Source organism: Primulina huaijiensis, chromosome 3 (genome assembly GCF_012295235.1).
Source record: "Primulina huaijiensis isolate GDHJ02 chromosome 3, ASM1229523v2, whole genome shotgun sequence".
Lineage (NCBI taxonomy): Eukaryota > Viridiplantae > Streptophyta > Magnoliopsida > Lamiales > Gesneriaceae > Primulina > Primulina huaijiensis.
Window position 1 is genome coordinate 7,572,451 of NC_133308.1, and position 15,709 is coordinate 7,588,159.

A 15,709-nucleotide genomic window follows, 5' to 3' on the forward strand; every position below is an offset into this window, starting at 1 on the left:
TGTAGGTTCAAGTTTTACTCTAATATTTTTTAATTTATTTTTTAAACTCATATATTAAAATTACAGTGTAGTCCATCGTTATTTTTTATAATTATATTTTTTATTTAAATATAAATCAAATGAATTATAAAAATATCCATATAAAAAATGTAGTGAGTTTGGAATAACAATATTTCTAAATTTTAGTACAAAATATTGAATTGATCATGTAAAGAAGTTTATATATTTTTATTTTGAATTCAAACAATATATTGAACTGGAACATGGTGGACTAAAAATCAAGCGCGATTTTAAAACAGCAGTTTAATTTAATTTAAGCACTAATAATTAGGCGCAGTAGAATAATCTCAACTGTCCCAACCCGCACATAATTTATTTATTATATTTTTCCAGTCCGTCAATTTTGTAAGCTTCTCACTCCTTTTTCTTCTACACTCTACCCCTTCACTGCAGATCCGATTCTCAACGCCGGAGATCGGAGCAGACAGCCAAACCACCGCCGCCATGGAGGAGGCGCTGGAGTTGGCGCGTGCGAAGGACACTAAGGAGAGGATGGCTGGCGTCGAGCGTCTCCACCAACTGCTCGAAGTGTCGAGGAAGACATATACGGCTTCCGAGGTGACGTCACTCGTGGATGTATGTTTAGATCTTCTGAGAGACAACAATTTTCGAGTTTGTCAGGGTGCTCTACAGGCGCTGGCCTCGGCCGCCGTGCTCTCCGGCGAGCATTTGAAACTCCACTTCAACGCGCTTGTTCCCGCCGTGGTCGAGAGATTTGGTGATGCCAAGCAGCCTGTCAGAGATGCTGCTAGAAGGCTTCTGCTTACTCTAATGGAGGTATTTTGTGTGATTATTGGCTCGTCGACTTACTCATTGTGGATGATCGATCATGTTTTGACTGCTTATCCTCATTTTGATTGCTGTTCTCTTATTTTAATACTTTTACGAACAGTTGAATTGTGTGATCCCTATTGGTTGTGGTTTGTGTATGTTTGTAAAATGACTGTTTTAGTGACCTACGAGGAAGTTGGATTGGCTTTTTTCTTTCATATTTAATCCTCTTCATTCATTCTATTAACCAACTGATAAATGCTTCCGTGTGTTGAATCTCGTCTTTTTTGCTTTTATGGTTAATTTTACAAATGTCTAGTTCATGACAGTTTGGAAGCTTAGTTAACAGATTCAAAGTGTTGAAATTCACTTCTCGGATGCGGTTGAAATTTATATATACGCTATTTCGTGTTAAATTTCTTTCCAATTCGTATGGTGCACCAATAACTGGATACTGAATTCTGTTTTTTGAGTAATGAACTAGGGAAATCCTCTGTATAACTGTTATACTGTAATTCAATATTATACTCATCTTTGACAGTTTTTAATCATAAAATGGTTCCAGACATTTATAACTTTGTCAAAACAGAAGTTCATATATCATTCAGAATTTCTGTTGATTTTGAGCTGATGATGTTGTGATTATGCCCATAGAATCGTCTTTTGATTCTTTTAAGTTCCTCTAATATTTCAGAATTCGCATAATCATTCCATTCAGTTAAGATCCTTCTTTAGGAATTGGTTTTTTTTTTTTTATCAATCCTGTCAATTCAAGCTCAGAATTATAAATGCGGGCTTCTTTCCAGGTGTCTTCCCCAACAATCATTGTTGAAAGAGCAGGGACATATGCTTGGGCTCACAAAAGCTGGAAAGTTCGAGAAGAATTTGCTCGTACAGTCACATCGGCGATTGGTCTCTTTGCATCCACGGAACTACCTCTTCAACGTGCTATTCTTCCACCTGTATGTTACCTGCATTATCTTTTATCGTTCTGAGTTTACCTTGACAAAATTTAGTTAGGTGGAAACAAGATTGATGACAATCATGATTACCAAAAAAAGGATGGTGGCTTGATGTGCTCTCTTCTTGGATATCAGATTTTGCAGATGATGAATGACACAAATCCTGGTGTAAGGGAATCGGCTACTTCTTGTATTGAGGTTAGAAAAAACTAACATCAATTGATTTCCGCAGAAAATTGCTTTGATTTGGGTAACATAAATTTCCACTGCTTCCGCCATTAATTTGAAGGTGCCAATTTAATGTCTCATGGAGTTATGCATGATTTGAAAGTTGCTTTTAGATATCTTTAAACTTTTTACCCTGGAAAAGTTCCTGTGAATTAGTTAATGGTATAAGATCGGTACTTTATATGGTTACTTGGGTAAATAACATCATGTTTAATTTCAGTGTAAAGGAATTGGAGTGATCAATTTATGATGTGAAGGTTTCAATTGAAAAATGATACCTAGATACATTTAAGATTTCTTGGAAAAACGATACCTAAGCTATATAAATTAATGAACATCAATTTCCAGAAAAAAACCAAGTGCTCTGTGAGACTAAACCCATTTGAAATTATTATATATACAACTCATTCATTCTACTTATGAAAAAGTACGTTTGTATTGAATAAAATTAATCAGTGCTGAAAGGAACTGTAGATTTATAATGCGCTTATGCATGTTATACATCCATTGATATATAATAATGCGAGGACTTGTAGGTCTTGGCCCTTGCATGCCCCATCAGGATTAGATTTTAGAACCTATTGTTTTAATTTTTGACCGTATTTTTTTGTAAAATACAAGGGTAGAATATTTGTTTCCAAAACTCTCGAACTTAATGTCTTTGTTGTTAAGTAAATTAGATTATTTCTAATAATGATGCTGATGATGAGATAATAATAATTATTATTGTTTCCTATCAAAAAAAAAAAAAAACTATTATATATTCGCTGTTTAGATTTCTACTATTTTAAATACATTGTAGTGAGTTTTGTGAATTGGTTTGTGATTATTATCATTAATATTTTTTTTATAACGAACAATATTGTATTGTCATTAATATCATGCCTAGGCTTTAGGTATCGACGTATTGCTATTTTTAAAACATCATACTGTTTGATGGTTGATTGTTTATTTTGTTTTCTTACTTATCATTTATTGAGTATAGAACATGACTATGAAATTAATTTGGATTTTAAGGATCAATCAAATTAATTGAATTAGGCGTATGAGATGAGTCGATGACATCAAAGTCCTATGAAATTCAAAGCACGGTAAGATGAATATTTGAATATTAATGCCTAAAATAATATGATGCAGGCAAATAAAATTATAAGAATGAATATGAATATGCATGGAACAGAAAGATTCAAAGTCCTCGGAATAAAAATAATGAACAAAACTTAAAAAAATTAAAAATTATAAGAAAAATACACAATCCATGACTTAAAACCAGAGAAATTTTTCTGATTCATTCTAAATGTCAATTGGAAAATAGAAAAAAATTAATAGCTTTAAATTTCAATTGTTACTGATTTGCTTTCCACAGAAAAAGTGAACAGAATAAATAATATACTTATTAAGATGAAGTCAAATTGTTGTTTCTAATTTTCATTATTTATATCATATGTGACATCAAAGCGCTCACTTCTTGCTAGTGAATCATAATGCACACAATCTTTTAGAAGTTCCTTTCTGGGTTTGAGAGAACAACTGCATTCATTCTCTTCTTTCTGTATTGTTAGAGTGGAAGGATCTCTGTGTTGTGAATATTTCTTTATCTATCCATATATATAGAAATCAAAAATAAAAATCACAGCATGTTTGTTGACTGTTGCGCTATCACAGGCTTGTAACACATGCTCAAATTTACTCTAAAGACCGTAGTAAAGGCTTTATTATGAGATGCAGTGCCTTACTTGTAGGGACACATGTTTTTCATATCATTGGTTTACGATTTAGATTTTTCATCAATTTGTATGGTGATGGCCTATGTTGAAACATCATAGTTCATTATATTCATATTTGACAAGAGGCCAAACGTTTAAGCATTGACCAGCAGGTCAAACAGTAAAGAATTCTCTGTCTGATTTACTTTTGATGTTCCTTTCCCCAGGAGATGTATACTCAAGCTGGATCACAATTCTGTGAGGAACTGCATAGGCATAATCTACCTACAACAATGGTAATTCTGAAGCTTCCATTTATAACATCCATTTGCAGTATACTGTTTGAGAAAATGAAGTGGGACAGAGTTACTTCTCAAGCCATTTTTGACATGATAATGGTTTCAGTTAAAAGATATAAATGCCAGATTGGAAAAAATCGAGCCAAAGGTTCGCTCGTCTGATGTGATTACGAGCAATTTCTCTTCCAATGAGACTAAGCCTGTGAGCCTTAATCTGAAAAAAAGCAGCCCCAAGGTCAAATGTTCGACTCGCGATGTTTCTCTCTTCGGAGGTTGGTACGAATGGTGGATTCATTTGATATGATTTATCTTGTAATTTTATTTCTAGGTACATCTATATTCTTTAAGATGGTCTTTCCTATTCAGTTTACCTCTCAATTCACCGACTTCAGACATCTTATTGTTTATTTTGCACCAAAAAAATGTACAAAATTATGTTTGTTGTGCAAGATTGATTGTATAATTTTTTTTACTGGTTTATTGAAATTAGAATACAATAAATAATACCATTGTGATTCAAAACATTGCTCCAAATTTTATTCAGCATGGACACAGTGTTCAATTTTAGCATTGTGTTTGCTGACTTCTAGTGCTTGTGACCTTTGACTCGGAGCAGCAGATGGTGATATAACAGAGAAACCTGTTGAACCAATAAAAGTGTATTCAGAAAAGGAGCTCATCAGGGAGTTTGAGAAGATTGGTACAACCCTTGTGCCAGATAAAGATTGGTCAATACGAATAGCAGCAATGCAGAGAGTTGAAGGTCTTGTCATTGGAGGTGAGTTGGTTCTCTAAGAATTTAAGGCCTGATTGGCCCCTTCTTAAATTATCACGCTAACTGGCTCATATTTAATCAGGCCAACTGATAATTATTACGCATGCTAAATTAAGTACTTCGAAAAAAATTTAACTTTATATTGGTCAACAGGAGTGTAAGCTTCTTGATAGCATATTATGCCATGCTCTATGATTTTAATTTTCGATCAGTAAATGGACTGTTTTGAACGGATGCCATTCAGGTGGAGCTGATTACCTTTGCTTTCGTGGACTTCTCAAGCAGTTGGTTGGTCCTTTGAGCTCACAACTATCTGATCGGCGATCTAGCATTGTGAAACAAGTATGACAACATATATTGATAGTATATTTGGTGCCTGTTGAGAGTGTAGTGCATTCAAATATAATAGAGGGTCATAGAATTGTGTTCACACTGTAGAATTTCTCCATTGGCCTTGTACTAAAATTTTACCGAGTTGTCACATTCTGCATCCGCTGAAGTCTGGTTAAGCATCGACAATATAACAATATTATTCGTGTATTTTTGTGCTTTCCCACTCGTGTTTAAAGGCTTGTCTTTTTGTGAAGTCTCTAAATGTTGTTTGCTCGAGCATATAATTGGCAACTGAATGGATGTCTGCACGCACCTTTATACTGATACTGGTTTTTGGCGTTGCTATTACCTCACTCAGTCTCCATAGATAGATCGTAATCCTGAAATTGCAACATTATCTCACTGAAGCTATCTTCATTGGTTTTCTGTTTTCATTCACTTTGCTAGGCATGCCATTTGTTGAACTTACTATCAAAAGAACTCTTGGGCGACTTTGAGGCATGTGCTGAGGTGTTCATTCTGGTGAGAAAAGTTCTTGTATATAGTTGCCACTGTCTTTTACTTGTGTTTTTTTGGTCTAACCATCTGCCTTTTAACTTAGGTCCTTTTCAAGCTTGTTGTGATTACAGTGCTTGTAATCGCAGAATCAGCAGATAACTGCATAAAAACGGTAATAATCGTCTCTTGGTTACCATTTTGTATATGCTTACATAATTTGTGACAAATTTTACCATCAGATGCTACGCAACTGCAAAGTTTCCCGTGCACTTCCTCGGATTGTCGACTCTGCAAAGAATGATCGCAGTGCTGTACTTCGTGCGAGGTATGATTCTATTGTTCTTTAAGCTACTAGGCTTACAGTTCAGCTTTTTGTGTAATGCTTTTATTTGCTGAATTAGGTGCTGTGAATATGCGCTTCTAGTCCTTGAATATTGGGCCGATGCACCTGAGATTCAACGTTCAGCTGAGAACTATGAAGACTTGATCAGATGTTGTATTGCAGATGCAATGAGTGAGGTTAGACATTGTATCCTCAAAATAATTTTTCATTGACTGTGGATTTGTCTATTCTACTGAAAATTTTATACTTCGTCGAATAGGATGCAAAGTGAGTCAAGTCAAATTCTAGTTGAGCTCAATCAAGCTAAGGTTTTTGAGCTCGAGCTTGGCATCATCGATTCACGAGCTTTAAATAATAGTTTAAAAATATTTTTTATTGTTAAGAATATAAATAATTTTTTCAAAATATATTATTATTATTATTATTATTATTATATAATAGTATTTACTAATTTTCTGTATAAAGCCTAGAAATATGTTAATGAGCCCAAGCGTGCTAGCTAAGCTTATCATTTGAGATTGCGAATTTTTTCATGTACAATCATAAGAACTCGAGTTGAGTCATGAGCAACGCGTGAGCCTTGAGCTTGAGCCTATGAAATTTCAGGAGTTTATTTAATTCAATACTTTGAGATATGCCCATTTTCTGTAATTGTGCATCTGGGTTACTTTCCTTTTCCTCCTTGTTGTATTGTCTGTAATGTTACTTTAACATCCAACAGGTACGATCTACTGCAAGGGCATGCTATAGAATGTTTACAAAAACCTGGCCTGAGCGTTCACGCCGCCTGTTTTTGTCTTTTGATGCCGTAGTTCAAAGGGTAGATTCTCGTCTATTCAAAGCTTTCCACCTGCATTTTTTCTGTACTTTAACAATAACAATTATGAACTAAAAGGGAATTTTTCCTAGGTAATAAACGATGAGGATGGAGGAATGCATAGAAGACATGCTTCTCCTTCTGTTCGGGACAGGGGTTCAAACACGCCATTCACCTCTCAGACCTATGTACCATCCAACATACCTGGTTATGGGACTTCTGCTATAGTTGCAATGGATAGAAGTGGAAATATACCTTCGGGAACATCTCTTCCCTCAGGACTACTACTCTCACAAGCCAAGTCTGCGGGTAAAGTCACAGAGCGCAGTCTTGAAAGCGTGCTGCACTCAAGCAAACAAAAGGTCTCTGCTATTGAGAGTATGCTGAAAGGTTTGGATATAGGGAAAAGCCGATCCTCTAGTTTGGACCTAGGTATATACTTGTGTTTGCTCTTCGTCTACTTGCAATTCTATGTCATATGTGAGTAACTGGTTGATTCTGTTGCCTGGCTTTGCCTGAGCAACAATTGACCCTCACAATCTTTTATATCTTTTGAACACCAATTTTGGCAATAAAATTCCCATTAAGTTTGTTGTGAATTTTTTTCCAGTTATTTAAATTACTGCCTCCTAGTGCAGGAGTTGACCCACCATCTTCTCGAGATCTGCCGTTTCCCCTTGCTGTTCCAGCTTCACATAGTCTTATGCATTCTTCAGTAGATATGATGTCTAGTGTTTCTACAGGTAATAGTCGCAATGGAGGCTTGGTGTTGTCTGATATCATCACTCAAATTCAGGCTTCTAAAGATTTGGGTAAACTTTCGTATCTCAGTAATGTGGGAAGTGAACCTTTGTCAGTACATTCATCTTACTCAGCCAAGAGAACTACTGAAAAAGCACAAGATAGAGGTTTTACTCAAGAAACTGAGTTTAAGGAGTCAAAACGATATTTGAACTCTTATACTGACAGGCAATCCTTGGAAACTCCATATAAAGATGCTAATTATAGAGATTCCCAAAATTATTACGTGCCAAATTTTCAGCGTCCACTTCTAGGAAAGAATGCATCTGGACGAATGTCAGTGGGGAGGAGAAGGAGTTTTGATGATAGTCAGCTATCACTAGGAGATGTATCGAGCTACGTGGAAGGTCCAGCTTCACTTAATGATGCTCTGAGTGAGGGGCTCCACACTAGTTCAGATTGGAATGCCCGTGTTGCGGCATTTAATTTTATTCACTCACTGCTACAGCAAGGTCCGAGAGAAATTCAAGAAATACTGCAAAACTTTGAGAAGGTTATGAAGCTGTTTTTCCAGCATTTGGATGATCCTCATCATAAAGTTGCACAAGCTGCCCTCTCCACTCTCGCAGATCTTATTCCTGCATGTAAAAAACGTTTTGAAAATTTTATGGAGAGGATATTACCACATGTCTTCTCACGGTTGATAGATCCTAAAGAATTAGTTAGGCAACCTTGCTCAACGACATTGGATATTGTTGGGAAAACATATGGCACTGATGCACTTCTGCCTGCTTTGCTCCGTTCACTGGATGAGCAGCGTTCTCCTAAGGCAAAATTAGCAGTTATTGAGTTTGCTATAGGTTCATTTAACAAACATATACCTACTTCTGAAGGATCTGCAAATAGTGGCATCCTTAAGTTATGGCTTACCAAATTAACACCTTTGGTCCGCGATAAAAATACAAAACTGAAAGAAGCAGCTATCACATGTATAATATCTGTTTATACCCGTTTTGACCCAGCGGCAGTATTATATTTTATTCTTAGCTTATCTGTTGATGAGCAGAATTCATTAAGACGAGCCCTTAAAAAGCATACTCCACGAATTGAAGTAGATTTGATGAATTTTCTACAGAGCAAGAAAGAGAAACATGGCAAGTCCTCTTATGATCCATCTGATGTGGTTGGAACATTGTCTGAAGAAGGATATATTGGAGGTTCAAGGAAGAGCTACATGTTTGGAAAGTATTCTTCTGGTTCTGTAGACAGCGATGGTGGTAGGAAGTGGAGGTCTCTTCAAGATGCATCGCATGTTACAGGGTCTATTATTAACTTCAAATCTGATGATAATCAAGAGATCTTGCATCAAGATATTTTGGAGACTAATTTAAACCCTGATGTTTCCTTTTCAAATTACAAAAATTTGAAAAGTGGCTCTGATATGCTCAACGATAACAAAGGAACTTGGGATATTGATAACTGTGCTAACACGGAGATTACTTCAACCTCATGTTTGGACATAAATGGGCATGGTGGATCTGATCATCTGCCAAATTCTGAAGACTCAGGGTTTGATACTGTACCTTCATCTGAATCTACAGTAGATCATCATCTCAAGCTTCCTGCTTTAAGTCTGAACTCTGCAGCAGAACAGGGACCTAGCATTCCCCAGATTCTTCATTTGGTGAGTTTCTATATCTATTTTCGACAAATAATGCTATTATTGTATGCTTTCATCTTCTACTCTCCGTCATCATCATGCTTTTGTTTTTGTTCTTGTTTATAGTGCAAAAACATAATTGTTACGACTTGTCTCTATTTTTTCTTATTTTGCCCTTTGTTCATCTCCTAACCTTTGATTAGATATGTAACGGGAATGACGAAAGCATGACAGCTAACAAGCGTGGTGCACTTCAACAGTTAGTTGAAGTTTCTATATCTAATGACCACACTATTTGGGGCAAGGTACGTTGAAAGCTGAACTTTAAGTTCCCTGATTCATGCATGCCTACATACCTAAGGTTTTTTTTTGTCCTTTTCTATTTCCGTTCTCTCCGTTATCAAACTTGGGTTCTTTAGGCAACGGCAATGATTATAAGTGGTTTTTTGTCATCTTTCCTGACTTTTATTTTGGGGTGTTAACCAATGGATGTTAGAAGATCAAGCCTTTTAAATAACTCCTTTTATTTCTTCAAAGTTGCAATTCTGTATATTTTACTCTTTACATTTGTTTCGTGACTCGTACATTTTAGTCAATATGCCAAGATTCTTTTTGCATGCCACTACCAAAAATTCTGTATTTCAGTACTTCAATCAGATATTAACGGCTGTACTCGAATTGCTGGATGACTCTGATCCATCCATTTGCGAGATGGTACTTTCTCTGATCGTTGAAATGCTGAAGAATCAGGTCTGTTATCTATATTATGTTCCTTAGGACAATATAAGCCAAAGTTCCTTTCCTCTAGTTAAATGCCTCTCATCCTAAAGATTATTGTGTACTCTTGTGCAGAAAAAATCTATGGAGGATTCTGTTGAGATTTTAATTGAAAAGCTGCTTCATGTGACAAAGGACAATGCTCCAAAGGTATGCATTTGTTTTTTCTAAATCCCAGCCTCTTATTTTTCGTCTCCTCTTGCCTTATGCTATCAGTTGTTCATTTCAGGTATCCAGTGAATCGGAGCATTGCTTGACCATGGTTTTGTCACAATATGACCCATTTAGATGCTTAAGTGTGAGTACTTCTAGTTTTTTTGCTTACAGCTCAGATTTATTTAATATATGGTTTTTACTTGTGTAAGCCAAAGATTCGAGTTTTGACCGTGTCTTGATATTTAATCCATTAATGTTCCAGGTTATTGTTCCTTTGCTGGTTACTGAAGATGAGAGAACTCTTATAACATGCATAAATTGTTTGACGAAGGTACTATTTGCATAAGAAATAAAAAAATGGCTACTTAACTACTTTCTAGTTTTCTCTTAAAAAGGTGCACAATTTTGGCTGTTTCATTTTTCACTATGTAACACAATTTTGGCAAAAGGTCACTTTATATCGTAGAACAATTATTTTCATATTTATTATGCATTAGTGCGGTGTTATTTTTTTTCATTATTGTTTTACATTGTTTTGTACGGATGACCGTTATGCCATACTTTAAAAATGTTCAGTTCGAACTTTATCTTTCAATCAAACTCCGATGTCATTTTCTTTCGTCAAAGATTTTTTATCCCTTTAGCTTCCCAATCTTTTAACCATTTCCCTAAAATATGGGATCATCGCGCTTCTTCATTCCGTGAACAGCTTGTAGGTAAACTCTCCCAAGAGGAACTTATGGGTCAGTTGCAATCGTTTTTACCTGCTCTTTTTGATGCTTTTGGGAGCCAAAGTGCAGATGTTCGGAAGGTCTTAGCAATATCCTTTTTTGGAAGATATGCCTTTTTTTCCTTTAAATTTTATTTTTAGGGGATCTGTCTATTATGCTTACCATTGACATGCATTTTCACGGAACTGCAGACTGTCGTTTTCTGTCTAGTTGACGTATATATCATGCTTGGAAAAGCGTTTTTGCCTTACTTGGAGGGGCTTAACAGCACACAACTACGATTGGTTACTATTTACGCAAACCGGATATCCCAGGCGAGGACTGGTGCTCCGATTGATGCTGCACAATAATGAGTTGCTTGTCATTTGGATGAGTTGTTTGGTGCGAGGCTTTTGATTTACCACTTCTCATATGTATATATATTGTATATTTATGTGAAATCTCATAGATAAGGTTCGAGCTTATTGTGCAATATTTTCACTGGTAAAAGTGTTGTATTTGTCATACGTACTATCATTTGATTTGAGGAACCGGCCAAAGAGTGTTAGGCGTGTGGAAACTGGAAATGACCATTTGTGCTCGTTAATGAAATCAAATTTTCCCCATTGATGTATGCCATTTGTTTTTTCGACATTACATACCAAGTACTAGGGTTGAAGGACATTTTTTAACCGATAGGGAACTTGCTCTCGCAAGTTTTATTTTGTCGTTCTTTGAGTCATTGCATGATTGTTGGATCAAAATTTGGGCTAAACATTATTCAGGAATAGTCCTATGTATTTAAATTAAATCCCATGAACTAAGACTAAACGATCCAATATTTGGGCATATGAATTGAAGCTCATACTAGCCCATCCTTTTACGAAAACTCAAATTGAGCAAAGGCAGCAACTTGTCAATATTTTGCCAATTCTAATTTTAAGCCTAGCTTTCAACAAGATATTTCGTGATTGCGAAGGCTTGGATCTTTATGGAACTAACCTCCTTGCTGGAAGGGTCTTCCCATTGAATATACGTGGAATTGTGATTTGTAAGACGTATCCAATAAAGATGAAACCAACAATTTTGGATTTGATTTTCAATTCTTCAGCTACCATTTTGTTTTGGAACACGTTATTTAAAGTAACAATTTCCCCTTATAAGGTTAGCGGTGATTAAGAATTTAGTGAAAGAACATTCATCACTTTTTTTAATGTTTTATTTTCGTCTCAGCTACTCTCTTTCGCTCAAGAGAATAAAAGTTTTCTGCTTATATGCTTAATTCCCTGTTCTGCACGATCAATTCTCAATATCTTGATTTTCTTGGTGACTTAATTTTCAAGTTCACTTTTATATAGAGATCGAATTTGTCGACAGCTGCATCTTGCTTTTGAGAAGATATATGTTACAAAATTTAGTACATGCATTCATTCGTAGAAGCTATGAAGTAATTGTTTTCACCATGTGTTGTATTATTTAAATAAACCAAGTGGTTCCTTCCTTATTTTTTCCCGATTACTCTGCCCATTGACAAGACAAGAAAAACAAAAACCTGGGCAGCCACTCGAAACAAATGGCAGTTTGGAACTAGAATCCTCGTGTGACAATATTTCCCATGTCAATATCATCATCATCTGAACCTGCGCATGCATTCATCAATTAACTTGTATCCTTTGATTACTTCATAATTTGACTTGAATTTTTACATGAGGTACAACTTCCAACCTATTTACCACCGTCCAGACCAAACATACGTACAAACTTATAAGGAGGATCAGAGGCAAGGAAAGTAAATCCAAACAAAACATTAGCCGGAAACAAAGTTTTGGAAATATAACCGGACAGTTAGGTGAAATTACTTGCACATTTTTTCAATTTTAGTCATGTTATTAGTCAATTTACGATTCTAATCCACTAACTTATACTTTTTACCTCTCAATTTTAGTCTTTTCCCATATCTATGATTTACTATTCATGGACCTTGATAAGCAACATTAGGATGTCATAGCCTTATAAGTGCGAGCTTCAAACCACCAGAGTGATATCGGTCATGTCAGCAATATTCGTTGTCATATCATCATTTTTTGATGTCACGTCAATACTCCGACAAAAAAAGAGAAAAAAAGTGAATGTTAGTAAACTAAAGACTCTAAATTGACTGACAACAAGATCAAAAATGATAAATATAAAAATTATATAATCAAAAATATAATTTTCACCCAATTTTTTAGGAAAAATCTAGAAAATTTTAATAACTAAGGTCAGCTCATGATCTATCCATCAAATAAAGAGTTAAAGATCAATACAATAGTACAATTTGCTAAATGAATACTATTTATGTTAATTGCGAAAACCCAAATCCATGTTTATATGTTGGAACACATTATTTACGTCTACCAAAATGGGTAAGTGGAGACAGTTAATAATTGCCGTTTTCATCTGAAAAAGAAAAGAAAACATAATCACACCAACTTAAAGGATTTATTAATAATATCGTGCCAGTTCCAGTTTTGTCATTTCAAAGAGGCTAGCTTATCCTCAAATCCAGGAGGGCTGTTAGATTCCGGAGTCTTCTGGATTTTCAAGGCCCAAAATGTCGGCAAGACAAAGTGGCACACATTTTAAATGTGAATGGCCGAAAGATTTTTGAAATGAAAGGATGTGTTCAGACGGAACGCGTTTTATACGCGGTTTCACACCTCGAAATTCTATTATAAATAGATGCATCATTCCTTCATTTCAATTCATCTCTTCTTCGAGTTTTCTCTCATCCTATAGCATTTGAGTGCTTAGTTCTATAATATTTGTGAGGTGTTTGTTCTCTTGTATTAAGAGAGTGTATGTTCTCTTTGGAAACACAGTGAGTGAGTTGTACACCACAAAATATTATAGTGAAAATTTTTTCATCTTGCCCGTGGTTTTTACCCTAATAATTTTTAGGTGTTTTTCACGTAAATCTCGGTGTTCAGTTTATTCTTTATTTTCGGGTTTATTATCTCAAATTACGCACGTGGGTCCAACAAGTGGTATCAGAGCCTTGGTTTAAAATTTTTTAAAATTCTGAGTATGCTCTGTGGTGGCAGCCTAGACTGATCTGCCACATCAGAAAAGATTTTTTTTGAGATTTTTTATTTAAGGCGAGATTATTTTGTCCAGTCTACTAAAATTGTTGTAGACATAATGGCGGGAAGGTACGAGATAACAAAGTTCAACGGAAGCAATTTTATGCTGTGGAAAATAAAGATACAAGCAGTATTAAGAAAGGAGAATTGCTTGGCGGCTATTGGAGATAGACCCGTGGAGATTACGGATGATGGAAAGTGGAATGAGATGAATGACAATGCTGTTGCCAATTTACTCTTGACTATAGCAGACGAAGTATTGTCAAGTATCTCTGAGATAAAAACTGCAAAACTTATCTGAGATACTCTGACAAAGATGTACGAGGTCAAGTCGCTACACAACATGATTTTCCTAAAGAGAAGGCTTTATACTCTTCGGATGGCAGAATCCTCATCGATGACCGATCATATCAACAAACTAAATACTCTATTTGCCTAACTCACTTCCATGGGGCATAAAATAGGGGAAAATGAACGTGCAGAGCTTCTACTTCAAAGTCTACCATATTCATATGATCAACTTATCATCAACATTACCAACAATATTCTTATGGGCTTTATAAGATTCGATGATGTCTTAATTGCGGTTCTCGGTGAAGAAAGCCGGCGCAAGAATAAGGAAGATAGGTTGGTAATATCGAAGCAGGCGGAGGCTTTACCGATGATAAGAAGAAGATTTATGGACCGTGACTCCAGTGGGAGCCAAAGACGAAGTAGATCAAAGTCGAGAAGTAAGAAAAAAAATATTTACTGCTTTAAATGTGGCGGTAAAGGGCACTTCAAGAATGAGTGTACGAGTATCGAGAATAGTTGTCAAGGAAAATGTGGCCAGTACTTCAGGCAGTGGTGAAATATTATTCAGCGAAGCAGCAAATGTTGCAGAAGGCAGACACAAATTTTGTGACACATGGATTATGGATTCAGGAGCAACGTGGCACATGACGTCTCGGAGAGAATGGTTTGAACATTATGAACCAGTCTCAGGAGGATCTGTATTCATGGAAAATGATCATGCCTTGGAAATCGCTGGGGTCGGTACTATCAAAATTAAAATGTTTGATGGCAACATTCGCACCATACATGAGGTACGGCATGTGAAAGGACTGACGAAAAATCTTTTGTCCTTGGGGCAATTGGATGACATCGGGTGCAAAACTCGGATCGAGAACGGGATCATGAAAATTGTGAAAGGCGCGCTTGGGGTTATGAAGGCGGAAAAGGTTGCTGCAAATCTGTATGTACTTTTGAAAGAAACACACAAAGATGCAGAACTAGCTGTTGCATCAAATGTTTCTGGAGAAGAATTAACAGTGTTATGGCATAGAAAGCTCGGACATATGTCAGAACGGGGGTTGAAAATTCTCTCAGAACGGAAGCTGCTGTCAGGACTTACAAAAGTGTCACTACCCTTTTGTGAGCATTATGTTACCAGTAAACAACACAGATTAAAGTTTGGTACTTCTACTGCCAGGAGCAAAAGCATATTGGAGCTGATTCATTCGGATGTTTGGCAAGCACCGGTTGTATCCCTAGGAGGAGCGAGATACTTTGTCTCGTTCATTGATGATTTCTCTAGGAGATGTTGGGTGTATCCAATCAAGAAGAAATCAGATGTTTTTCAGATCTTCAAAGATTTCAAAGCGCGGGTTGAACTTGATTCTGAGAATAAAATCAAGTGTCTGAGGACTGACAATGGAGGAGAATATACCAGTGATGAGTTTGATGCATATTGTCAACATGAGGGCATTAAA

General features: G+C 36.0%; 1 protein-coding gene across 3 annotated transcripts; it reads left to right on the plus strand.

Annotated features, from left to right (window-relative positions):
• The first annotated feature begins 378 nt into the window (after positions 1-378).
• On the plus strand, positions 379-11,470 carry LOC140973446 (CLIP-associated protein-like). 3 transcript variants are annotated; one of them, XM_073436241.1, is made up of 21 exons: positions 379-837; positions 1,638-1,793; positions 1,929-1,991; positions 3,955-4,023; positions 4,133-4,298; positions 4,643-4,804; positions 5,046-5,143; positions 5,582-5,656; positions 5,736-5,804; positions 5,872-5,957; positions 6,034-6,151; positions 6,697-6,795; positions 6,885-7,224; positions 7,536-9,217; positions 9,397-9,498; positions 9,839-9,943; positions 10,046-10,120; positions 10,200-10,268; positions 10,389-10,457; positions 10,836-10,937; positions 11,049-11,470. In XM_073436241.1, exons 1-21 carry the CDS (start codon positions 505-507, stop codon positions 11,205-11,207), a joined length of 4,197 nt encoding a protein of 1,398 aa, XP_073292342.1. In that variant the 5' UTR covers positions 379-504; the 3' UTR covers positions 11,208-11,470. The 3 variants fall into 3 exon arrangements, with proteins under 3 accessions (XP_073292342.1, XP_073292340.1, XP_073292341.1); XM_073436239.1 differs by having other exon boundaries at positions 380-837; positions 7,431-9,217; XM_073436240.1 differs by having other exon boundaries at positions 380-837; positions 4,646-4,804; positions 7,431-9,217.
• Positions 11,471-15,709: the final 4,239 nt, after the last annotated feature.